Source organism: Globicephala melas, chromosome X, assembly GCF_963455315.2.
Source record: "Globicephala melas chromosome X, mGloMel1.2, whole genome shotgun sequence".
NCBI lineage: Eukaryota > Metazoa > Chordata > Mammalia > Artiodactyla > Delphinidae > Globicephala > Globicephala melas.
The window spans coordinates 117,122,439-117,147,968 of record NC_083335.1 but is presented as its reverse complement, the minus strand read 5'-3'; the positions used below and the strand labels follow the sequence as shown (position 1 = coordinate 117,147,968).

Here is a 25,530-nt window from a genome sequence, read left to right as displayed (position 1 = left end):
ATTTTCCTGTAAATATGACAACATGGAAATAGTCATTGCTATTATCCACAATGTTCTTAAGTTAGCAAAGAGTGAGACTTCCACAACAAAATGATACACAATCCCTCCTGTCCATATAAAAATAACCAGAACACAACCTAAATGGCTTTCAGTGAAAGCTGGAGTAGTAACTTCTTCATATTGAAAAGCATTATAATTCATGGAAATACTGTCCTCGTAAATGCTTTAGATTAACATCATAAGGCAAACTGGAGCATGTATTGTACCTGGAGACCATGATTTTAAGAACCTCAGAAGCTGAGTTTTAGACCCTTTTATTTAAAACCTGTTAGTGTACAAAGTGCATGAAAATATCCATTATTCAGCTACCAAAAAAGTACGTAAAAATCACTAAGCCAACCCTTTTGGTTTATTCAGGCAAGGCCAATGCACTGTTTTTATATCGTAAGAAGAAAAAAATCCCGTTAAGTTTCCAGAGAATGATTAATGTTTTTTTTCCATTGAGGCGTCCATCTTTTAGATGTGAAATTGTCCTAAGTCGCTAACAAAATATTCATCTGGGTATAAATAATATAGTAAATATATAGAATCTATCTGTTAAGAAAAAGGAGCACCTGCCAGTGGAGAGGCCGGAGCACCGGGCGAGCCACCCGTGAAGTCCAGACTCGTCATCACATAACACGATGCTGAAACAGTGGGTCTATGGACGAATTTCAAAGAAACAGTTGGTTGATTTGCTCAAAAACAAAATCAGTAAAAACAGTGTCTAAATCCCCCAGTCTGTTCAGTCAAAACGGCCAACCCCGTAGCCCAGATAAATATTTTAGCAAATGAAATGGTTGATAGATGTCACGCCCTTCGTCAAGGTAGAACCAATGCCAGATTCCTGGCCCAAGTCCAAGGACGGCTTAAAAACGTCTTAATTCACGGACCGCTCCAACGTGTCAGGTCAGCACCCCAAGCATCCCATCTGACACGGCGTTGCCAGGTTCTACTAGCAGGTTCCGGAGTGGGAACAGTGAGTTTGATTTTTTTTTTTGCTTTTTCTTACAACTCTATGGTAAGCTACACTAGAATATAGAGGGACTTCTACATCTTTCAAGATGTGTTTCATAAAAGTCTGTTTATAATAACTTTTGAGGCACGTATACTGGAGAACAGTACTTTATGCAATGTCCCTTGTCATTACCAACTCATGTATATTAAGTGTTTTTCGGGTGACTTACAGTTGGATGTGGTAGTGGCAGCTGGGACCACGTGTTGATGTCCTGGAGAGCAAAATCGATCCAAAGTGGTGTTGCCATTTGTGACAGAAAATGTTTATTTCCTCAGCCCCAGAGACAAAACTTATTCGGGGGAGGGGGGGCACAGGACAGCTATTAAACATACTGAAGAAATTTCACAGGCCTAAAGAAACTATTAAAAGGAAATAGATTTCTGTCACGTCACAGAATCCCACTTCCGAGGAAACGCAAATCAGCCTGAATTTTTGAATAATCAGTAGGACTCAAGGCGACTTTTTTCAACTGCAATCTCATTCCTCATGTTCTCCCAGCATCCTCAATCCTGGGGAAAACAGGGCAACACGTGGCCAAAGGTTTCAGAACCTTTCTTTCCAGCATGATCCCACCAGCCATCGGAGGGTAATTACAGCTTTCACTATGGCAGATTCCAAGCTCCCGAGTCGTCTTTCCATTCTCCCTCTTCCTCTCTCCATCCTACACGACCCAATAAATTTTTCTGACATCGCACTTAGAACACTTCAAGATAAACCAGAGTAAGAAAGCCTGTTTACTTCCCTACTAGATTCAAAACTACTTTTTATTTTGAAAATAGTTGCATACTGTTATGCAGTGTTGGGGTGACAGGACCTCCCATGGGATCCGTAGGACATAGGATGTGAGACGGGTAGATAAGCACACAAAACGTTTTTCTTGAGCCCAGACACTGTGCTGAAATAAAGGTGGTCAAGAGCTGGTACACTTACGGGCCTCCTAATGTGCAAAACCAGAGAATCCCTAAGAGTTGTAATCCTGGTTATGTTCCTTTTATAAATAATCTATAAATTTTCCTGTAAATACAAAAAAAAAGGTGAAGAAATTATTAAAGCCTGTACTTGATACAAAACACAGTGAAAGGGAGGAGTCGCCCGTTTGGAGTCCTATCTTAGCTGATTTCTGGATACTTTTTGGTGAGATTTAATCACATTCTGGAAGCCTCTGTTTTCTGTGTCCCCGAAATGGTGGCCACCACCCTTTTCATTCCCCGGAAGACAGCTCCGCGCTGCCACGTGCTCACGGCAGCTGCTCGGTGCAGTCTAGATGGTCTGGGATGGGAAGGCCGGTTATGATGGTCAGACATTTGTTCCACACAGTGAAGGTGGGGCACACAGGCTGCGAGAATGTGATGTCGAAAGTGTAGAGGTGGATGGAGTTCAAGGCATCGTAGAACGCGATGGAGCCGTTATCGTAATCCAGCAGGATGCCGACGCGCCGGAGGTGGGGGGCTGGCTCGATGGGGATCTCCTTGCTGTTGTGTCTCACCACCCAGGTATTGTGGCAGCGGCACAGCGCCCATGAAGCAGAGTTCTTGCCAATCCACTCATGCTTCGGGGCTGATTTGTAAGCGAGGCCAATGGCATACCTGCAGACACAAAACAGCAACGACAAAAACCATGAGCCATGTTGCACACACGCGTGAAATCCTCTCTGCGGTCCTCAGGGGTCAGGAAAACGGGATCCTCTTGTCATCCCTGTTCATTCTTCAGTGAAAGCTGGCATGAACCCTGGACCCACGTTCCTCATCTTTTTCCCTTCCGAACATAGAGTGGGCAGAAAGGGGCCACTGTATTGCCCCACATTCCCGTTTTCAGTTCAGACGTTACAAGAGAATTGGAACTTTGGGTTTTGCTGTCTTTTTTTTTTTTTTTTTTTTACGTTCACGAAGACCCACGCGACGAATTCTCTAGACCAGTGCCGTCCCGTAGAACTTTCTGCAATGATGGACATGTTCTGCTCTGTTCAGTATGGTAGCCCCGAGCTGCAACATGGCTATTGGGCACTTGAACTGTGGCTGGTGTGAGTGAGGAACTGAACTGGAAATTTATTCAATTTTAATGAAATGAAACTATTTAAAGAGCTCCCAAATTGGACAGCACAACTCTAGACTTCTCCTTTTGACCTTCTTTGAATTTTTCACCTGACGCCTTGTCTGTCATTTTCCATGATTTCAAAAGGCAAGCATGGAGAATGATTTTCATTTAGGGGGATAAGTTCTTTGTCATCTCCCAGCCTCAGTTTTCTCATCTGTAACACAGGGACCGTCACTGTGTCTCAGGGTTATTTTGAGGAGTTCAGGAAAGAATACGTGTACAACCCCAGGCACAAGGCCTGGCATATAATATCCACTAATTGTTATTAGTTTTGCCCAGTGACACGCGACTAATAACTACCAGAATCAGACTTTGAACGTAGAATGATTCAAAAGGCCACAAACTTACATAACACCCTCTAATGCCTTTCCTCACCAGAAGAGCCCCTTTGGTTTTATTTCCTACTATACTTTTAAAAAATCTGACTGTCTCTGAGAAGGTGGGTATTCTCCTTATTCTAAATGTCCTCACTGCTCAAAAAAAAAAAAGTTAAGAATTCTTTCTACAGTGTTCTAAGCTGCTGAATCTGTTTTCACCCTGCTGAAGTTTGCCTCCATAATATTTGTAGTATTTCATAGTTATTGAGATAAGCAAACCCCATCATTCTCAATAAATAGTGAGTGATTCAGAGTTCCATTCTTACAGGAGAAACTAGTCTAGCTGGATATTGACATATGGTACCTTACCCACTGCAGAGAGAAAAACTTCATGGGTCTTTGATTAAAAAAAGAGACATTCTTTCGAAAATCATATGCTGGATGTAAAGTACAATAAGAGAACACACCATGACTGAATTAAAAGAGGATGGACTTGGTCATCTGTTCAGCCCAGGGTACCAGCCTGTGTGCCGTCAAACCGGCCTCTTCTCTTCCCTCGTCAATCCTGCTCTGCATCTCAGGGACAATCCTGGGGCTGCATTTCCCAGAGTCCTCCTTCCAATAAGAGTCTGCATCAGATTCAGCCACTGACACCCTTGCACAAGATCCAGAAGTTCTAACAGGAGGGGAAACACTGTTTTCCAGACAGTAGACAGCAGAGGTGAGGTCTGTGGAAGCTTCCAGGCAAAAGTTGTCTCTGGGCTGTGGGTAGCTTTCCAGCTTCATGGACTGGGGCAGTGGGCTCCCTGACCTGCGCTCCCAGCCCTTCCAGGGCCCCTGGAAGCCTCTGGCTCTCTTCCTCCTTGGTGTACCTAGAATGACTTCTGTTGTTCTCAGAACCCTAACAGCTGCCATTTCCCTTTTCAGATAATGTAGCACTTGCCTTTGCATCACAACAGAGCTGCATGTCTGTACTGGTTCCTTCTTGTTGCTACACACTGTTTTCATTTTTTGTTAAAGAACTTTGACGTTTCTTTTCCATATGAACCTTAACTGAACCCCCTACGAAGCAGCTGTGGCAGGTATGACTGACTTCATGTAGCAAGGGGGAAACCAAGAGGTTAAAATGAGGGGCCCCGGTGGCGCAGTGGTTGAGAGTCCGCCTGCCGACGCAGGGGACGTGGGTTTGTGCCCCGGTCCGGGAGGATCCCACGTGCCGCGGAGCGGCTGGGCCCGTGAGCCACGGCCGCTGAGCCTGCGCGTCCGGAGCCTGTGCTCCGCAACGGGAGAGGCCACAGCAGTGAGAGGCCCACGTACCGCAAAAAAAAAAAAAAAAAAAAAAAAAAAAGAGGGGCAAAGTCCAGACTCGCTTAACCCGGGGCCCAGTAATCTTTGCGTGAACCCACATTAGCACCATTTCCTGAAACACCAAGAGCACGTTAACAGCCTTAGAGTAAGAAAATAACTCCGTGTAGAATCCATTAAGCAAAGGAAACCCCCATTATATTATCGTTAATCTGTAAAACTATGTACATCTTTCCACCGAGCTTGAAAGGTGCAGGCAGAAGGCAGTGTTCCATTAAGGTGCGCAGCGAGACTCGGAGAATTCAGAAAGTATAAGAATTATGTTTCTCGGCAGTGTTAACATGCCCCAGGGCATGGATCATAACGTACATGTTAATTTCAAGTCAGGACTATATGTCACGAGAAAATATCTGTGTCATTAGCTGTTGCAAATCAAGGTATTACAGGCATTTGATTGTAAGCGTCACCCTTTCCTCCCAGGAAATGTTCAACTACTTTCTGAGAATCTTCTGCAATGGACACAAGTTTGTAAAGGTCCGAAAGCCTGGCGATTAATTTGAGAACCTTTTCCCCTCCTCCTGAGTTGGTTTTGACATCTGGTGTTTTCAAGGTAGTGCTAATCTATGTTTGTATAAGTGAAGTGGTCTGGTGGAATTCCCCACACCATTCATCAATGGCAATGAGATCATAATGATCAGGTATCATTTATCATAAGTAATTATTAATGGGATTGTAATTATTTAGACACTGGATTCCATCCCAGATTAACAGAGCCCGTTAATTAACTGGAAATATTTGCTCTTTTGCACCTGCAAAAATTCACTGTATTTTCCTTTGGGCTTTTATCTTGTCCCAGTGCAGCTACAAACTATAAATGCCAGTCTGGCCCAGAGTGGGGGAAGGATTTGTCCTCCACCCTCCAGAGGGATGTTGGAACAGGAATGTTCTGGGCAAAGAGAACCGTGTGGTTGGCAAGAGAAAAGAAACCTACTTGCTTGGCTAATATAGGGACCGTTGTTGGGAGAAGTAAGACACCCAAGTTTATGATTTGACTTACTGGATTTTGCACGACTTGTACCAACACTGGAAAGGACTTAGACACACTGCACTGTCTGCAAAGATTTGAATTGAAAGTTGGTTTTTTGGGGTTTTTTTGAATAAATAAGAAGTGTTTTAGTATCCTGATCTCAAAAGTAACACTGTTTTAACACTCATCATCTTCAAGTTAGGCAGTTTTTTTCTTTTAGGCACAGATTAAACTATCAGTCGTTAAGTACACCACAGTTAGCCCTAAAGCGTATTTTTTTTTTCATTTCCTTTATGGTTTATTACAGGCTACATATTTTTAAAATTTTCCTTGAGGCATAGCTGATTTACAGTGTTGTGTTAGTTTCAGGTGTACAGCAAAGTGAATCAGTTACACATATACATATATCCGCTCTTTTTTAGATTCTTTTCCCATATAGGTCATTACAGAGTATTGAGTAGAGTTCCCTGTGCTATACAGCAGGTCCTTACTAGTTATCTGTTTTATATAGTAGTGTGTATCTGTCAATCCCAATCTTTTCCTCCCCCCACCCTGTATCCATAAGTTTGTTTTCTACATCTGTGACTCTGTTTGTTTTGTAAGTTCATTTGTATCATTCCATATATGAGTGATATCATATGATATTTGTCTTTGTTTGACTTGCTTCACTTATTATGATAATCTCTAGGTCCATCCATGTTGCTGCAAATGGCATTATTTCGTTCTTTTTTATGACTAATTATTACAGGATAGTGAATACAGTTCCTTGTGCTCTACAGTAGGACCTTGTTGTTTATCCATTCTATATGTATTGGTTTGCGTCTGCTAGTCCCAAACTCCCAATCCATCCCTACCCGGCCCCTACTTGGCAACCACAAGTCTGTTCTCTACGTGAGTCTGTTTCTGCTTCTTAGAGAGTTTCATTTGTGTCATATTTTAGATTCCACATATAAGTGATATCACATGGTATTTGTCTTTCTTTTTCTGACTTACTTCACTTAGTATGTTCATCTCGAGGTCCAGCCATGTTGCTGCAAATGGCGTTATTTTGTTCTTTTTTATGGCTGAGTAATATTCCATTGTATATAGGTACCACATCTTCTTTATCCATTCCTCTGTCCATGTACATTTAGGCTGCTTCCATGTCTTGGCTGTTGTAAATAGTGCTGTTGTGAACACAGGGGTGCATGTATCTTTTCGAATTAGAGCTGTCTCTGGACATATGCCCAGGAGTGGGATTGCTGGGTCATATGGCAACTCTATTTTTAGTTTTTGGAGGAACTTCCGTACTGTTCTCCATAGCGGCTGCACCAGTTTACATTCCCACCCATGGTGGAGGAGGGCTGCCTTTTCTCCACACCCTCTCCACGACTTGTTATTTGTAGACTTTTTGATGATGGCCAGTCTGACCGGTGTGAGGTGGTACCTCATTGTAGTTTTGATTTGCGTTTCTCTAATAATCAGCGACGTTGAGCATCTTTTCATGTGCCTCTTGACTGTCTGTCTGCATTGTCTTCTTTGGGAAAAGTCTGTTTAGGTCTTTTGCCCATTTTTTGATTGGGTTGTGTGTTTTTGTTGTTGTTGAGTTGTATGAGCTCTTTGTATGTTTTGGAAATTAAGCCCTTGTCGGTCGCATCATTTGTGAATATTTTCTCCCCGTCCATAGGTCATCTTTCTGTTTTGTTTATGGTTTCCTTTGCTGTGCAAAAGCTTGTAAGTAAGTTTGATTAGGTCCCATTTGTTTATTTTTGCTTTTATTTCTACTGCTTTGGATTCCTATTGCTTTGGTAGACTGACCTAAGAAACCATTGGTACGATTTGTGTCAGAGAACGTTTTGCCTATGTTCTCTTCTAGGAGTTTTAGGGTGTCATGCCTTATGTTTAAGTCCTTAAGCCATTTTGAGTTTATTTTTGTGTATGGTGAGAGGGTGTGTTCGAACTTCATCGATTTACATGTGGCTGTCCAACTTTGCCAACACCACTTGCTGAAGAGACTGCCTTTTTCCCGTTGTATATTCTTGCCTCCTTTGTCGAAGATTAATTGACCGTAGGTGTGTGGGTTAATTTGGGGGTTCTCTAGTCTGTTCCATTGATCCATATGTCTGTTTTTGTGCCAATACCATGCTGTTTTGATTACTGTAGCTTTGTAGAAGTATTGTCTGAAGTCTGGGAGGATTATGCCTCCTGCCTAGAGCGTAATTATAATGTTTCAAAAATACAGCATGGTGGTTAAGAGCGGGGGTTAGCAAACTACAACCCATGGGCCAAATATGGCCCTCCGCTTGTTTTCATAAATGAAGTTGTATTGGCACCCAGCCACACCCATGCATGGATGTGTGGTCTATGGCTGCTCTCCCACCAGCACAGTAGAGGTGAGCAGTTGAGACAAAAATCATCTGGCCTGCAAACCTAGAGATACTGGCTCTCTGGCCCTTTACAGACAACGTTTGTGGACCCTTGGTTAACAGCTTGTACCCTGATTACAGACTCCCCAACTCTGTCACTATGAGCTTTGTGCCCTTGGGCCTCGGTCATCTCGTCTGTAAAATGGGATACTAGCACCTACCTTTGTGGGGCTGTTAGGATGAATAAATGAGTGACCATTCGTAAAATGCTTAGGCCAGTGCCTGGCACATAGCTGTGCTAGGTGAGGGCTGGCTAAATAAAAACCATAATTGCTCAGAAAGGGAGCTCGTTAAGTGGGCATCTGTGAGACAGATGGCCAGGGTGAGAGGTGCAGTTTATGGCTGTGGAATAGGCAAGGTCAGCTTTGTAAGGTGAACTTGGTAGGGTTAACTAATTCCCACGGAGACTGCCCTGACCTCCACCCCTTAGGCTCAGAGAACTCAATGGGCGCAAAGCACTGGGCTGGATCTGAGGGGCCCTCTGAAATGAGTCCTGGCCAAGGATCACTGCTTCACCCCCAGCCCCCAAATAGCTCTCAGCTATTTGTACTGATGGGCCCAGTCTAGAATCACAAAACGTACAAGGCGACAGAAATTAGTTTAAGTGATGAAGAGCAGGAGTTTAGAGCAGGAATTGGAGAACTCACTCTGTAAAGGGCCAGAGAGCTAATCATTTTGGCTCCATGGACCACAGGATTGTGTTTTACCTCAACTCTGCTGTGTGGCTCAAAGGCAGCCATAGACACTGTGGAAAAGGATGACCTGGCTGTGTCCCCATAAATAGTTCATTTACAAAAACAGACAGTGGGCTGGGTTTGGCCCAAGGGCTGTAGTCTGCTGACCCATGCTTTAAGGCATGAAAGAGCAGTGTTAGCATACTAGCTAGCTCTCCCTGGGACCAGGGCTCAATTCTTGCTGTAAAGAAAAAATGGATGGCGTTAGAACGAGTACTTTTTCTTATTGGCCGAATGGTAGACTAGATGATTGCTTGGTATGTTTCCACTCCCTCCTCTCAACTCCACGTGAAGAAAATATACTTCCCTGCACCACTAGCCTTGGGCTTGGCCACGTGACTGGCTTTGGCCAAGAAGAAGTTAGCAGACATGATGCAAGCAGTGCTTGGAAATGTGCTTGCAGAGTTGGGCTTGCGCTCTTGGGCTCCTTGAGAAGGACGTGGCCTGGGTAGCCCACATGTCCAAAGAGGATGAAGAAACCCATAGAACAGACCTAGATCCAACCTCCAGCTTAAAGCAAGGCCCAGTTAAGATTAGCCTTGAGCAGCTAACCCACAGATGTGGGTGTCGATGAGCAATAGTAAATTATTGTTGGTTGAAGCCACTGAATTTTGGGGTGTTTGTTATGCAGCATTACTGTAGCAACAGCTGACTGATCAAGATTTCCTGCATATCATTATTCAAGATGGACCCTGGTATGTGTTGATGCTCTGACAAAGTCCAGAATAAGATGTGCCTTTTTATAGTTGTAGGACAACATCCATCAACAGATGAATGGATAAAGCAGATGCGGTGTGTGTGTGTGTGTGTATCTACACACACCGGAATACTACTCAGCCATAAAAAAGAACGAAATAATGCCATTTGCAGCAACACGGACAGACCTAGAGATTATCATACTAAAGTGAAGCAAGTCAAACAAAGACAAATATCATATGATATCACTTATGTATGGAATCTAAAATATGACAGAAAAGAATTTATTGACAAAACAGAAACAGACTCACAGACGTAGAAAACAAACTTTCGGTTACCAAAGTGGAAAGGGGAGAGGGATAAATTAAGAGTTTGGGATTAGCAGACACAAACTACTATGTGTCAAAGAGATGGGGGACAAGGTCCTGCTGTGTGGCGCAGGGAGCTATGTTCAATACCTTGTAATGATCTGGGATGGAGGAGAACGTGAAAGAATATATTTAGATAAAATTGCCTACCATGTGCTTCCGCTTATGACCACTTCCCAGTAATGCCGGCCACTGTCAATGAACACGTTTCCAGCTACGCCATAGCTGCCTTGGCTGGTGAAGCGTTCAGGCGTGTGGCTCTTTTTGGAGGATGACTCATCACGTTCTACTGTCAAGTTATCGTGGGACACCTTTAGCTTGCGATGTGCAGATTTGGGGTCCAGTTTAAATGGTTGGCCTGGAAACGGTTACAAAACAGAAAGCGGAAGATGAAAAGAACTGTTGATTTTAACACGAGCTTGAACGTATTTTCAGAATCAGCTTTAAAAAGTACCGGAAAATGGTAACAAGCACGTCCCTGCCATCATGGGCTCGCAGTCAGTCAGTTCTAGGATGCAGGGGTGCTACGCTCACAGTTTGACAACAGCTCGGGCGAGGATCCACCAGAACATGCGGTGTGAGCTATCCTGGGGGAAGCCCAGCTGTACACCCGCGGCACAGGTACATACTGGCTGAACGGCATCCGGGAAGGGAGGAGAAAATGAAGGCTTCATTTTCAACCATTCCCATGTTCAATCAGCTTAAAATGGGTTCACGCTCAGTAGACTTCAGACCAGGAACCAAACAGGTCAAGACTGCAGGTTTTCACGTACAGAATAATCTACAGGCTTATATTACTTTGAGATTATTCCAAATTAAAGCAGTCCTCTCACGAGCTTACAGTGACTATAAAGTTGTCTGTTTTTCACAAGATCAGGCAAACAGCGTGATGGTGACACCTGGGTTTTGCCTCGTGAGTTCATTTGTATATATAAGAAGGTCCTCTCTCTTTCACATTTGTGTTTTGAAAATTGAACCATTATAAAATCTTGGGAGAATCGCACCTGAACATCTTGTTGTTAACTGTTACTTCTTTGAGAATTCACCATTGGTGTGGAGGCCACCCTGTCATTCAACACGACGTCGGTACAAGGCACTTAAAAGGCAGGAAATGAGGTACAACGTGATGCAAACACCATGATGTTCAAACTCCACAGCCACTGGCAGCTGGGAGGCTGCTTCCGCGCAGTGCACGGGTCTCAGACAATCACAGGAAAAAGTCTGGTAAATCTGACTGTGGCAGTACACGGTGGCTGAGAAACTGAGGCAGCGAGCCTGGAGCAGTGTGTGTGACATCGCGTGCAGGTGGGCCAAAGGATTTCTAGTCGCTGCTTGGACACAGACATGACACCAGCACTTCTAAAATCCTTTCTTTTAGCTCGGGGACCAGCACACTTTTTCTGCAAGAGGCCAGATAGGAAATATTTTCAGCTACGTTGGCCATGTGTTTTCTTCTGGGGCTATTGAACACTACTGTCCTCGCACGGAGACGGCCAGAGACATAGGTAAACAGATGGGCGTGGCTCCGTGCCAGTAAAAGTTTCTTTACAAAAACAGGCAGCTGAATCTGGCCCACGGGCTGTACTTTGCTGACCCATTTTAGATTTCTGTTCATATCAGAGGAAAGCTTAAAGGGGAGCTGAGAAAATCCTCAAGTGCCCAGCAGGCAGTGGCTATTCTCAAAGCTGGATTCCATGTGTAGTTTAAATTTTACCTTGGCTTGTTTAAAAAAAAAAAACAAAAAAACAACTGTCCTCGGGAATGATCACACCAGCAACTATTAGGGATAAAGTATGAACTAAGACAAGAAGAGTCTGAAGATAGTTTGGCTTATGGTGTGATAAACCATAACAGGAAAGGACATGAGAAAGAATGTATATAACTGAATCGCTTTGCTGTACGGCAGAAATTAACCCAACATTGTAAATCAACTGTACTTCAATAAAATTGGAAAAAAAGGAAAAAAAAAAGGTGGAAGATAGAACGTGCGTAAAAATCATTGGACCCTAATGGGCGGATTAGGAAGGCGTTCCGTAAAGGCGCGCACCCATCATTGACCATGAAGGCCGTGATCTGCTTGCCCTTCTTCCAGTGAGGAAGACCAGAACGTTACAGCCACCGAACAGACTGGCCTTCTAACGGTGAACTACGTCGTGTTTGCTTCAGCTCCCGGCTTCACCGACACATGCATGGAGCAGGGTCATGCCGTCTGATGTCAGGCCCAACCCCCTGCCTTCTCGGAACAAATTCCACTTGCGCCTCGGATGTGTTTCTCAAGGAAACTATGACCTACTCTGTCTAGGTTCAAGGCTTTCGCTTTGATGAGGGCAAATGAGCGCAGGGAACAAATTAATCATTGACTTGGCTAAACAATTCAAGGCACTGTAGGACTTGTACACCTAAGAGTTTAACAAACTATAGCCCGCAGGCCAGATTCAGCCCACTGCCTGTGTCAATAAAGTTTTGACGAAGCACGTGCTTTTTGCACGACAGAGTTGAATACCTGTGACCAAGACCATCTGACCCGCACAGCCCCAAATAGTTACTATCTGGCACATTACAGAAAAAGTTTACCGACCTCTTGTACGTAAGTTAATAACATCTGGTCAATGATTGCATGTCTAGACACAGAAGATGACATTACCTGTCTATATGAAATGAATACATTATGTTTGGTAAAACCGGTGAATTACAAACAAGATGTCTCTTAGATCTACTCTATAGAATTAACCTCAGTATAGGTATATATTCATTTTTTTGCTTAGTTACTCTCTGAGGACGTTTTCTTCTTTACCAGCAGAAACACGGAGAGGAGAAATTAGCTTATGTTTAAGAGTTATGTATCTTAAACACGTATACCTGGGATAAAGTTACTTGACTACTGAAATCAAGGATCTGGCTTAAATGAGGGTTCCTCTTAAAAAGTAATTGCTGTTGGCTGGCAACCCTAGAACGCGCTGCGATATTGACACACTCCAAGTGACTTTCTCTTGGGAGGTCTTATGCAAAGAAACACCATATTGTACAGCATAATATTTCTAGCTCAGAAAGATGTAAAGAAAGATGAGCATAAAATAAAACCCAGGTGGGCAGAGAGAGGGGGAGATGACAGTGTTACAAGACGCACGTACCGCCTGGCTCGCCCTGTGTTGTAGGGGCCATCCTGAGGATTGTGGGACGTTTCCCGTCATCCCTGGCCTCTAACCACTAGACACCAGTAACATCCATCCCAGCTGTGACAACCAAAAATGACTCCAGACGTGGCTCAGTGTCCCTCGGGGGACCAGAATCACCTCTGAGTGCGAACCACAGGCCTGGACAGCTATCTGGAGTAAGAGAATTCCTGAAGAAAGAGTTAGTAATTTGCTATTCCGCTATGGAAAAGAATACTGTCTGCCAGTTACAGCGCCCCGACTCTGTGTCAGGCTTGGAACCGAGAGGAATCTGATGCAAAACCCACGATCGCACACTGGCTCTTTGCTTGCTTTCTGAGGCTGTCAGCGATACCCGCGACCGAGAAAAGGAAAAGAAGGGGCGCTAGAGGCAGCTGAAAGGAGAGCAGATGAGACACGACAGCTCTGCTGAGCTGGCGGCACGTACTGTTTGTCTTCAACTTCCCAGGCTCGCTGCTGCGGCTGCCCGCCTGGTTGATGGCCTTGACGATGAAGATGTACTTGGTGCCGCTCTGCAGACCGTGGACGGTGTAGTGGTTCTGCTTGATGTTGGGCACGATCATCCAGCTATCGGCCGAGTTACACAGACCTGCAAAGCCAAGCAGACGTGATGGGTTCTTTGGTGCAAGCATGGGGTAGATCTGCATAATGTTAAGGTCGCAGGGTTTTCGGTTATTTGAACCGCAAGTGGAGAGCTTTGTCACTTCTCAGGGAGGCCACCAGTCATCTCAAGGGCTCCGTCTCCTGCCTATAACTAGGAGGGCAACCTGTAGTTATTATTATATGTTCCTGCTGTGTGCTCTAAGTGGAAAGACCGACTAAGGTGATTATATTGCAAATCCCGTTCAGTGCGGCTAGGAGCAGCGAGGATTATTCCGTCCAGGATCTTAAGCACCGTCTAGGTGCATGACGGGTTACTAGGTGCCGTGGGACGAAAAGCAAGCAAGTAACCACGGATCCCTCCCCCAGTTCTCACGATGATGACCGTTCAGTGTTTGATCTCATCCATTTTGAGACTCACAGGAGGTGAGGGAGAGACCTGGGTCACGTATGAGAAACTGACTTCACTAACGCAGATGTAGTAGGTTGCATTTCTTGCCTCTCCTTCTTCACCCTGCCCTGGATCCACGTCTAGGTGACTTTGCAGTTGCTCCTTCTAAAGACACGGGGTATAATTCTCTTACCTCGTAGCTTTGGATTTGGCCACGTGACCTGCTTTGGCCACTAGAATGAGGCTGAAACGGTAACGTGCCAGTGGCCAGAGGAGGCATTACAAGGCCTTGAGGGTTTGTTGCCCCCTCGTGCCACTGCCACAGGGAGGACGTGCCCGATAATCTGCTCCTCTCATCGACTGCCCAGCCGAGTTGGGAGTGAGGCCAGCAGAGACTGGCCAGCACCAGGGCAACTTCTGACAGGGGACCAAAGAGAACGCTCATTGGGGTTGTTTGTGACCCAGTACTCTCCTGGTCGTACTTCAGTGAGTCAGGACATGTGTCCCTAAGAGAACCCTGGAGTGGCAGCACCTGAGGGCAGCTCAGGGCCCAGGGTGGCTCTGAGCAAAGCATCAGTAGGGATTGTGACCAGCTGCATCCCTAGCATGGCTGGTTCCAAAGAGCAGGGCTGCACCCCGGCTGCATCCTGCAGGATGTGGTCTGAGGGGCAGGCTGCGGATGTAGGAGGCTTTGGAAGAACATGTAGGAAAGAGGAAGCCGTCTTGTTTTTCAGCTGGCTGACGCTGAAAGCATTTCTTTGGTACTGGGCCCGACTCTCCTCTCCGCCCACCAATCTCCACGCTAATCGAACCTTTTCCCAGCCCCCTGGTGACCGGGCTGTCGTGGCGTTTCCGGACTCTGGTGAATTTCCTTCACCAACTCTCGGCAGAGGGCTTGGGCCCCTCCACTTCCTGAGGGGCGCTCAACTTGCCTCCCCTCCTTCCCTTTCAGGGGATTTGCAAGTCAAAGGGTTAGTTCTTTTGAGGCAATTTACACCTTAACCATACGCCCAAGAAGCACGTCCCTTCATCTTTCTTTGCTCTTACCTCTTTGAGACTCTAATAAAACATTTCTGTAGAAAGAAACTCACAAACGCATATCCCTACTAACCCACAAATACCTGCACAGCATTTCAAGATGTTCACGGCCCCATGACAGCTGTTTCTGAATCCTACTAAATACCATCTCCGACTTTTCAGGTCAACATTGTTCACGGTAGTCTCACAGTTGAGATGAACGTGAAAATATTTTGTTAATTGTGAAAATTCACCTCCTACGATTTGTATCTTGGGTGCACAGTATTTGCAGGTGCACATCAGTGAGTCTTAAAATAAGCACACGTATATATAGTCACATACATGAAAAATCCTGTGAATTTTCTCTCACCTCTTTTCACTTCCATCTGTAAACATTTAAACCAGGAGGACTGCAAGAGTTGACAGAGCCGCCGTAAAGCAAGGAAATGACGTGAGACTCACAGAAGGGGTTGAGTGTGGTGTGCTTGTTTTCAGAGACATAACAGAGCAACTAAGGCACCATCCCCCCAGCCCCAATTTCCCCCTAATTCTCTGACCAGTTTTCACTTGTATTAGACCCAGGTGAACATCCACAAATGGCTTAGTAACATGGGACTCTCCCAATTACATATCTCTTTTGATACTTTCTCACCTTCCCTTTTCCTTGAACACAGCAGTGACAAGCTCAACGCTTCCAGACAGTGCCACAACCAAATTGTAGATTTTGATCCACCCAAAACTGGATCTCAGCTCTGGGCCCCAAGAAGCCTGTAACTCACTTTATTATTAGCATTTTTTTGAATTTTATTTTATTTTTTTATACAGCAAGTTCTGAATAGTTATCTATTTCATACGTATTAGTGTATCCACGTCAATCCCAATCTCCCGATTCATTCCACCCCCCACCACCACCACCACCACCTCCCGCGCTTCCCCCCTTGGTGTCCATACGTTGGTTCTCTACACCTCTGTCTCTATTTCTGCCCTGCAGACTGGTTCACCTGTACCATTTTTCTAGACGCCACATGTAAGCGTTAATATATGATATTTGTTTTTCTCTTTCTGACTTGCTCCACTCGGTATGACAGTCTCTAGGTCCATCCACGTCTCTGCAAATGACTCAGTTTTGTTCCTTTTTATGGCTGAGTAATATTCCATTGTACATATGTACCACAACTTCTTTATCCATTTGTCTGTCGATGGGCATTTAGGTTGCTTCCAGGACCTGGCTATTGTAAATAGTGCTGCAGTGAACACTGGGGTGCATGTGTCTTTTCGAATTATGGTTTTCTCTGGGTATATGCCCAGTAGTGGGATTGCTGGATCATATGGTAATTCTATTTTTAGTTTTTTGAGGAACCTCTATACTGTTCTCCATAGTGGCTGTGTCAATTTACATTCCCACCCACAGTGCAAGAGGGGTCCCTTTTCGCCACACCCTCTCCAGCATTTGTTGTTTGTAGATTTTCTGATGGAGCCCATTCTAACTGGTGTGAGGTGATACCTCATTGGAGTTTTGATTTGCATTTCTTTAAGAATTAATTAGTGACGTTGAGCTGCTTTTCATGTGCCTCCTGGCCATCTGTGTGTCTTCTTTGGAGAATAAGGTCTATGTAGGTCTTCTGCCCATTTTTTGATTGGGTTGTTTGTATTTTTTTGACACTGAGCTGAATGAGCTGTTTATATATATTTTAGAGATGAATCCTTTGTCCGTTAATTCGTCTGCAAATATTTTCTCCCATTCTGAGGGTTGTCGTTCCCGTTGCTGTGCCAAAGTTTCAGTAGGTCCCATTTGTTTATTTTTGTTTTTATTTCCATTTCTCTAGGAGGTGGGTCTAGAAGGATCTTGCTGTGATTTATGTCATAGAGTGTTCTGCCTATGCTTTCCTCTACGAGTTTGATAGTGTCTGGTCTTACATTTAGGTCTTACATCCTTTTTGAGTTTGCTTTGTGTGTGGTGTTAGGGAGTGTTCTAATTTCTTTCTTTTACCTGTAGCTGTCTAGTTTTCCCAGCACCACTTATTGAAGAGACTGTCTTTTCTCCATTGTATATTCTTGCCTCCTTTATCAAAGATAAGGTGACCATATGTGTGTGGGTTTATCTCTGGGCTTTCCCTCCTGTTGCATTGATCTATATTTCTGTCTTTGTGCCAGTATCATACTGTCTTGATTACTATAGCTCTGTAGTATAGTCTGAAGTCAGGGAGCCTGGTTGTTCGAGCTCCGTTTTTTCCCCTCAAAATTGCTTTGGCTATTTGGAGTCTTTGGTGTCTCCATACAAATTTTAAGATTTTTTGGTCCTAGTTCTGTAAAAAAAAAAAAAAAAGCCATTGGTAATTTGACAGGGATTTCACTGAATCTGTAGATTGCTTTGGGAAGTATAGTCATTTTCACAATATTGATTCTTCCAATCCAAGAGCAGACGGTGTATCTCTCCATCTGTTTGTGTCATCTTTGCTTTCTTTCATCAGTGTCCTATAGTTTTCTGAGTATAGGTCTTTTACCTCCTTTGGTAGGGTTCTTCCTAGGTTTATAATTCTTTTTGTTGCAGGGGCGAATGGGATTGTTTCCTTAATTTCTCTTTCTGATCTTTCGTTGCTGGTGTATAGGAATGCCAGAGATTTCTGTGCATTAATTTTGTATCCTGCAACTGTACGAAATTCATTCATTAGTTCTAGTAGTTTTCTGGTGGCATCTTTAGGACTGTCTATGTATAGTATCGTGTCACCTGCAAACAGTGACAGTTTTACTTCTTCTTTTCTGATTTGGATTCTTTTTATTTCTTTTTCTTCTCTGATTGCTATGGCTAAAACTTCCAAGACTATGTTGAATAAGAGTGGTGAGAGTGGACAGACTTGTCTTGTTCTCTTTGATTTCTTCAGTGATCTCTTGGTTATTTAGTAACGTAGTGTTTACCCTCCATGTGTCTGTGGTTTTTATGGGTTTTTTTTCCCTGTAATTTATTTCTAATCTCATAGTGTTGTGGTTGGAAAAGATGCTTGATATGATTTCAATTTTCTTAAATTTACCAAGGCTTGATTTGTAACCCAAGATATGATCTGTCCTGGAGAATGTTCCATGTGCACTTCAGAATAAAGTGTATTCTGCCACTTTTGGGTGAAATGTTCTAAAAATATCAATTAAATCTAGCTGGTCTATTGTGTCATTTAGAGCTTGTGTTTGCTTGTTAATTTTCTGTCTGGATGATCTGTCCATTGGTGTGAGGTGTTAAGGGTCCCCCACTATCACTATGTTACCGTCGATTTCCTCTTTTATAGCTGTTAGCAGTTGCCTTATGTATTGAGGTACTATGTTGGGTGCATATATATTTATAATTGTTACATCTTCTTCGGTTGACCCCTTGATCATTATGTAGTATCCTTTCTTGTCTCTTGTAACATTCTTTCTTTTAAAGTCTATTTTATCTGATATGAGCATTGCTACTCCAGCTTTCTTTTGATTTCCATTTGCATGGAATGTCTTTTTCCATCCCCTCACTTTCAGGCTGTATGTGTCTGAAGTGGGTCTCTTGTAGACAGCATATATAAATATGGGTCTTGTTTTCGTATCCACTCAGTGAGCCTGTGTCTTTTGGTTGGAGCATTTAACCCATTCACTTTTAAGGTAATTATTGATATGTATGTTTCTATTACCATTTTCTTAATTGTTTTGGGTTTGTTTTTGTAGGTCCTTTTCTTCTGTTGCGTTTCCCACTTAGAGAAGTTCCTTTAGCATTTGTTGTAAAGCTGGTTTGGTGGTGCTGAATTCTCTTAGCTTTTGCTTGTCTGTAAAGCTTTTGATTTCTCCACTGAATCTGAATGAGATCCTTGCCCAGTAGAGTAATCTTGGTTGTAGGTTCTTCCCTTTCATCACTTTAAACATACCATGCCACTCCCTTCTGGCTTGCAGAGTTTCTGCTGAGAAATCAGCTGTTAACCTTATGGGAGTTCCCTTGTATGTTATTTGTCGTTTTTCCCTTGTTGCTTTCAGTAATAATTTTTGCCAGTTTGATTACTATGTGTCTCGGCGTGTTTCTCCTTGGGTTTATCCTGCCTGGGACTCTTCGGTGCTTCCTGGACTTGGGGGGCTATTTCCTTTCCCATGTTAGGGAAGTTTTTTGACTCTAATCTCTTCAAATATTTTCTCTGGTCCCTTCTCTCTCTCTACTCCTTCTGGGACCCCTCTAATGGGAATGTTGGTGCGTATAATGTTGTCCCAGAGGTCACTTAGGCTGTCTTCATTTCTTTTCATTCCTTTTTCTTTATTCTGTTCCGCAGCAGTGAATTCCACCATTCTGTCTTCCAGGTCACTTATCCGTTCTTCTGCCTCAGTTATTCTGCTATTGATTCCTTCTAGTGTAGTTTTCATTTCAGTTATTGTATTGTTCATCTCTGTTGGTTTGTTCTTTAAGTCTTCTAGGTCTTTGTGAAACATTTCTTGCATCTTCACTACCTTTGCCTCCATTCTTTTTCTGGAACGTTGCCTGTCTCCACTTCATTTGGTTGTTTTTCTGGGGTTTTATCTTGTTCCTTCATCTGGTACATAGCCCTCTGCCTTTTCATCTTGTCTTCTGTGAATGTGGTTTTTGTTCCACAGGCTGCAGGACTGTAGTTCTTCCTGCTTCTGCTGTCTGCCCTCTGGTGGATGAGGCTATCTAAGAGGCTTGTGCAAGCTTCCTGATGGGAGGGACTGGTGGTGGGTAGAGCTGGCTGTTGCTCTGGTGGGCAGAGAGCAGTAAAACTTTAATCTGCTTGTCTGCTGATGGGTGGGGCTGAGTTCAGTCCCTGTTCGTCGTTGGGGCTGAGGTGACCCAGCACTGGAGGCCACAGGCTCTTTGGTGGGGCTAAGGGCGGACTCTGGGAGGGCTCATGCCAAGGAGCACTTCCCTGAACCTCTGCTGCCGGAGTCCCTGCGGTGAGCCACAGCCCCTCCCCGCCTCTGCAGGAGACCCTCCAACACCAGCAGGTAGGTCTGGTTCAGTCTCCTATGGGGTCACTGCTCCCTCCCCCTGGGTCCGGATGTGCACACTACCTTGTGTGTGCCCTCCAGGAGTGGAGTCTCTTTCCCCCAGTCCTGCAATCAAATACAGCTAGCCTTTGAAGTCCGATTCTCTGGGAATTCCTCCTCCCATTGTCAGACCCCTAGGTTGGGAAACCTGACGTGGGGCTCAGAAACTTCACTCCAGGGGGTGGACTTCTGTGGTATAACTGTTCTCCAGTCGTCTGTGAGCCACCCACCCAGGGGTTATGGGATTTGATTTTATTGTGATTGCAGCCCTCCCACTGTCTCACTCTAGCTTCTACTGTGTCTTATGGATGTGGAGTATCTTTTCCAGTGAGTTCCAGTGTCTTTCTGTTGATGACCGTCCAGCAGTTAGTTGTGATTCAGGTGCTCTCGCAAGAGGGAGTGACCACACGTCCTTCCACTCTGCCATCTTCCCACCAAATCCAAATGTCTTTAAAACGAGCTTGGCGTGTGTGTATGGATGGAGTGGGTGGGATATATATGTTGTCAAGCAAGGCTTAACCCCAAACTTAATTTTTTTCCAATTTCTGTCTTCCCCCTTGCTTTATCCAATAATTATTTCACAACTTCCCCGTTACTTTCAACCTCAATGCACATCGCACCTGTTCCCCTTTCCCCAGCACAGGCTGGGCCTGTGCTTTGGGGAGCTACAGTGGGCCAGATGGTTTTTCCACTCTTCTCCTCTTTGTCCCCCTCTAAGCACTCGAAATCCCGACGAGGGGCCTTGTGTGTCTCTCGGACATCTTTTTCTCCCACTTGTAAGCTGTAGATTCTCCGCTCACTGCAGTGAGCTGCTTCTTTGACTCAGGGTTTCTCTGCTGCCTCATGCCAACTTTGGGATCCCCTCTGGCGTTGACGGCCTCTGTGCAGTATGGTGTGCTCACTCCCATGCTGAATCCTCTCATCTCCAGCCGCATTAAAGCCTCATTAAAAGCATGCTTTTTCTTACCCTCCTTGTCACTGACCTCCCCCAAGTGAAGCCTCTTCTTAATTGCCTGGCTGTCCAGTGGTTAAGACTCCGTGCTTCTACCGCAGGGGGCGCGGGTTCGATCCCTGGTCAGGGAACTTTTACTCCCAGTAGTGCCTCCCTGGGCAGATCCTGAGCAAACCCAGGTCCCGTCAGCACGGACGTAGCCCCACATTCTCCTGAAGCCCAAATCCCAGCGAGTACTCTGGAGACTGAACTCCTGTTGCACGGAAGCTGGCCCTTCTAGTCCCAAAGCGGAAGCCCTGGCAGCGCGTGTAACTCACTTTAGATATTTAATAAGAGCATTACACTAGTAATAAAGCAACAGACACAGAAAACAAACTTACAGTTACCAAAGGCGAAGGGACAAATTAGGAGTTTGGGATGAACATATGCACACTATTCTATATGAAACAGATACTCAACAACCTCCTACTATACAGCACAGGGAACTCTACTCAATATTCTGTGATAACCTATAAGGGAAAAGAATCTGAAAAAATATATGTATGTGTAACTGAATCAATCACTGTGCTGTGTACACCTGAAACTAACACGACATTGTAAGTCAACTATACTCCAATAAAAAATTAGTTAAAAAACAGAACAAAACGATGAGCTTTTCCACTGCCTAGGGCAATCCACTCATATTCCTAGACCTTTGTCAACAGCAGTCCAGCACAAATGCAAACAGTAACAGCATAATCAAATGAGAATCCTATCAATGTCACTGTGTTTACACTGTTCCTATTTAATTGCATATGTTACAGCGAAATGAGTACTGTGGTCAAAGAAAGCAAATGTAAAAATGTTTCAATAAACTTTACATCACTGTACAACCCCAAAGCTGGGTTTAATGCGGTGGCGGAAGGCTTTCAGCAACATCATAGAGCAGATGTCTGAAATCGCTGCAAACTCCAACTTGGCTCACAATCCGAAGCCTTAACCCAACAGAAAAAGATTTAATATGTTTCAGAAAACTTTTCCAAACCAAAAGAGGGACGCTGGCCATCCTGATTAGTTTGCAAACAGGTCACTAATTATTTTACTTGGATATTAAAAGAACAAAATGTTTACGGAGTAGTAAAATTTGATTGGCTATCTTTACCCTGGGACAATCTGCTTTGATGAATGCTAACGCTAACTATTTAGGCTTACCTTTATATTAGTATCATGGCCAAGGTCATAACTGAGAGGTTGATTACAAACGCCAAGAAAGCAACATCGACCGTTCTCTTTCGGGGGTGCAGTTGGTGGGATGCCTCAGCGCACACCATTATTGCATTGCTAGTGTTGGTCTAGTGCCAGCACCACGTAACTTCTTGCATATGGTGCCAAGCGCCAGACTTCTCTGCCTTGATACCCACCCCACTGTGCTGAGACCGTTGACCAGGTTTTATTCATTCATCACTTTACGAACCATCCATATAACCGTCCTGACTGAAACCTCTACTTTTCTCTCAATTCGTTTCCAATCATCTTGGAGGGAGTGCCAACATTCACCTTCTCCAATTCAGCTTGAAGTATTCAAACAACAGTGCAACTTGGAAGATGATCGGTTCACAATACAATAATTGAGTTTTGTGACTTTGTACTTTTTCTCTCTCATTGACGAGGGGTCAGAAGCATCTCCCTACATGATGCCGCTCCTCACAAGATCCGAGTTACGTCTGGGACTTCAGAGCAACTGCCTGTCATCTTACAGTAAAACATTATGTATAAAACAAACATTATGCAACACGGACGCCCTTCAGAGAGGCTGCACACCAGCTTCTCACACCCTTTGTTTCTTTGAACAGATTGGACGTAAGTGAACATTCTTTTCCTTCTTCTCAATCCACATAGTATATGTTTTGTAACTTTCATGAATGTTTTCAAAATGACTAAAACAAATTAAATACAGATAATTACTTTGCCATGAAGGCTTGAAGACACGGATCTTTTGACTTTTGCCAAGAATAAAAATAATAGGCTGCTAGGAGAAGGAAGGCTCCAACTGAAGATGTGCAATGATGCATTAAAAGTAGTTCTGGAAAAAACTGTAAAATTGAATACACAGCTATTTCTCATAAGCAGTTCGTTAACATCTGTAGTCGTAAGCCTGTTCGTAACAACGAAAAATAAAAAATTAACTGTCATTAAGAGTGTATGAATTTGATTAGAGAGAGAGAGTCTTTTTACAAGATTAAAAAGCTCCATAGATAGATAGTATCGAATTCTCCTTCACTAAAGTCACTTGAGGGCAATGAACTAGAATTTATTATGACAAGTGCAGGAACTGTGACCTAGGGACAGTAGAACACTGCCTAGTGGCACATGAGCTACAGCCAGCTTTGGAGCATTCCTTCTCCTTCTTTCCAGTAGCGTTTGTACTCTTAGATCTTATCATTCAATAGAACACCTGCAAAGGATAGTCCTTTCAAACGGTGGGACAGAAGAACAAACAACATGCGAGGAAGGCCTTCCACGAGAAGACTGTGGAAAATGCCATTATGTAGATAATCCGGGCAGATTGCACGACCGACCTTTATGATACGACAAAAAATATAATGACGGGTGAGTCTAGGCTATATTTTTGTAGGAACAGTAACTTTGAATAGCTATGTGCTAACGCTGGCAAACACAGGGCTAAGACCTTTACTTTTAATGCCTCAGCCATGTGAGGTTAAAACATTACCTCTTCTTACAGATGAAGAAACAGAGGATGTTCAATAATTTGCCCCAAATTACAGAGCTAGTGAGGTCCAAAGCTGGGATTCAAATCCAGATCTCCCTCAATCACTACAACTCTGCATAATAGTTAAGAAAAAAATTATCTATGGCCCAAAAGCACATGAAAAGATGCTCAACCTCACTAATCATTAGAGAATTGCAAGTGAAAACTACACTGAGGTGTCACCTCACACTGGTCAGAATGGCCATCATCAGAAAATCTACAAATAACAAATGCTGGAGAGGGTGTGGAGAAAAGGGAACCCTCCTGCACTGTTGGTGGGAATGCGAATTGGTGCAGCCACTATAGAGAACAGTATCTCGGTTCCTTAAAAAACTAAAAATAAAACGACCATACGGCCCAGCCATCCCACTCCTGGGCATAGATCAGGAGAAAATCATAACTTGAAAACAAACGTGCACCCCAATGTTCAGTGCAGCACTGTTTACAATAGCACGGACATGGAAGCAAACCTAAATGTCCATCAACAGAGGAATGAATAAAGAAGATGTGGTACATATACACAATGGAACAGTACTCAACCATGAAAGAAGAATGAAATAATGCCACTTGCAGCAACATGGATGGACCTAGAGCTTATCATACTAAGTGAAGCAAGTCGAAGAGAAAGACAAGTACCATATGATATCATTTCTATGTGGAGTCTAAAAAAAATGATACCAACGAACTTACGTACAGAACAGAAACAGACTCACAGACTTCAAAAACAAACTAGTGGTTACCAAAGGGGAGAGGTCAGGAGACGGGTAGATTAGGAGTTTGGGATTAACATCTACACACTACTATATATACCACAGATAACCCACAAGGACCTGCTGTACAGCACAGGGAACTCTAGTCACTATTCTCTAAAAGCCTATGTGAGAAAAGAATCTGTAAAGTAATGGATATACGTATATGTATAACTGATTCACTTTGCTGTACGCCTGAAACTAACGCTGCATTGTAAATCAACTATCCTCCAATATAAAATAAAGATTAAATTACAAAAGAAAAAATAATCTGAGAATGTTTACATCTCAGTTACCATTCATCTAAATTTATTCTTTTTTTTTTTTTTTTTTTTTTTTTTTTGCGGTACGCGGGCCTCTCACTGCTGTGGCCTCTCCCGTTGCGGAGCACAGGCTCCGGACGCGCAGGCTCAGCGGCCATGGCTCACGGGCCCAGCCGCTCCGCGGCATGTGGGATCTTCCCGGATCGGGGCACGAACCCGTGTCCCCTGCATCGGCAGGAGGACTCTCAACCACTGCGCCACCAGGGAAGCCCTAAATTTATTCTTGCATTGTTGCAATTTGATCCTGTAGGCCTTGGGACTTCACTCTACTGCTTTAATAGACATTAAAGAGACAAACAAATGCTGATACTAACAAGCTGACTAGAGTACCCCAGTTAGATGAACAAGTGCAGTGTCACTGGTTTCCATCTGTCCTGGGAGGACAGGCCTTTTTAGCATCTACGTTTTAAATAAGGCAGATCTTGCCCTGTACAGCACAGAGAATTCTACTCAGTATTCTGTAACAACCTATATGGGAAAAGAATCTGAAAAAGAATGGATATATGTATAACGAAATCACTTTGCTGTACACCTGAAACTAACACAACACTGTAGATCAACTATGC

The 25,530-nt window shown here is 43.9% G+C and overlaps 1 protein-coding gene across 4 annotated transcripts in view; it reads right to left on the bottom strand.

Annotated features, from left to right (window-relative positions):
- Positions 1 to 1,023: 1,023 nt before the first annotated feature.
- MID1 (midline 1) overlaps positions 1,024 to 25,530 on the bottom strand; it is a 649,032-nt gene continuing 624,525 nt past the window's right edge. For all 4 annotated transcript variants that reach the window (XM_030845180.2, XM_060292841.1, XM_060292842.1 and 1 more), the window contains 3 exons: positions 13,604 to 13,765; positions 10,154 to 10,361; positions 1,024 to 2,643 (listed from right to left, as the gene is read on the bottom strand). In XM_030845180.2, the coding sequence (XP_030701040.1) occupies positions 2,295 to 2,643; positions 10,154 to 10,361; positions 13,604 to 13,765 (719 nt within the window). In that variant the 3' untranslated portion in view covers positions 1,024 to 2,294. The remainder of the gene's footprint in view (positions 2,644 to 10,153; positions 10,362 to 13,603; positions 13,766 to 25,530) is intronic.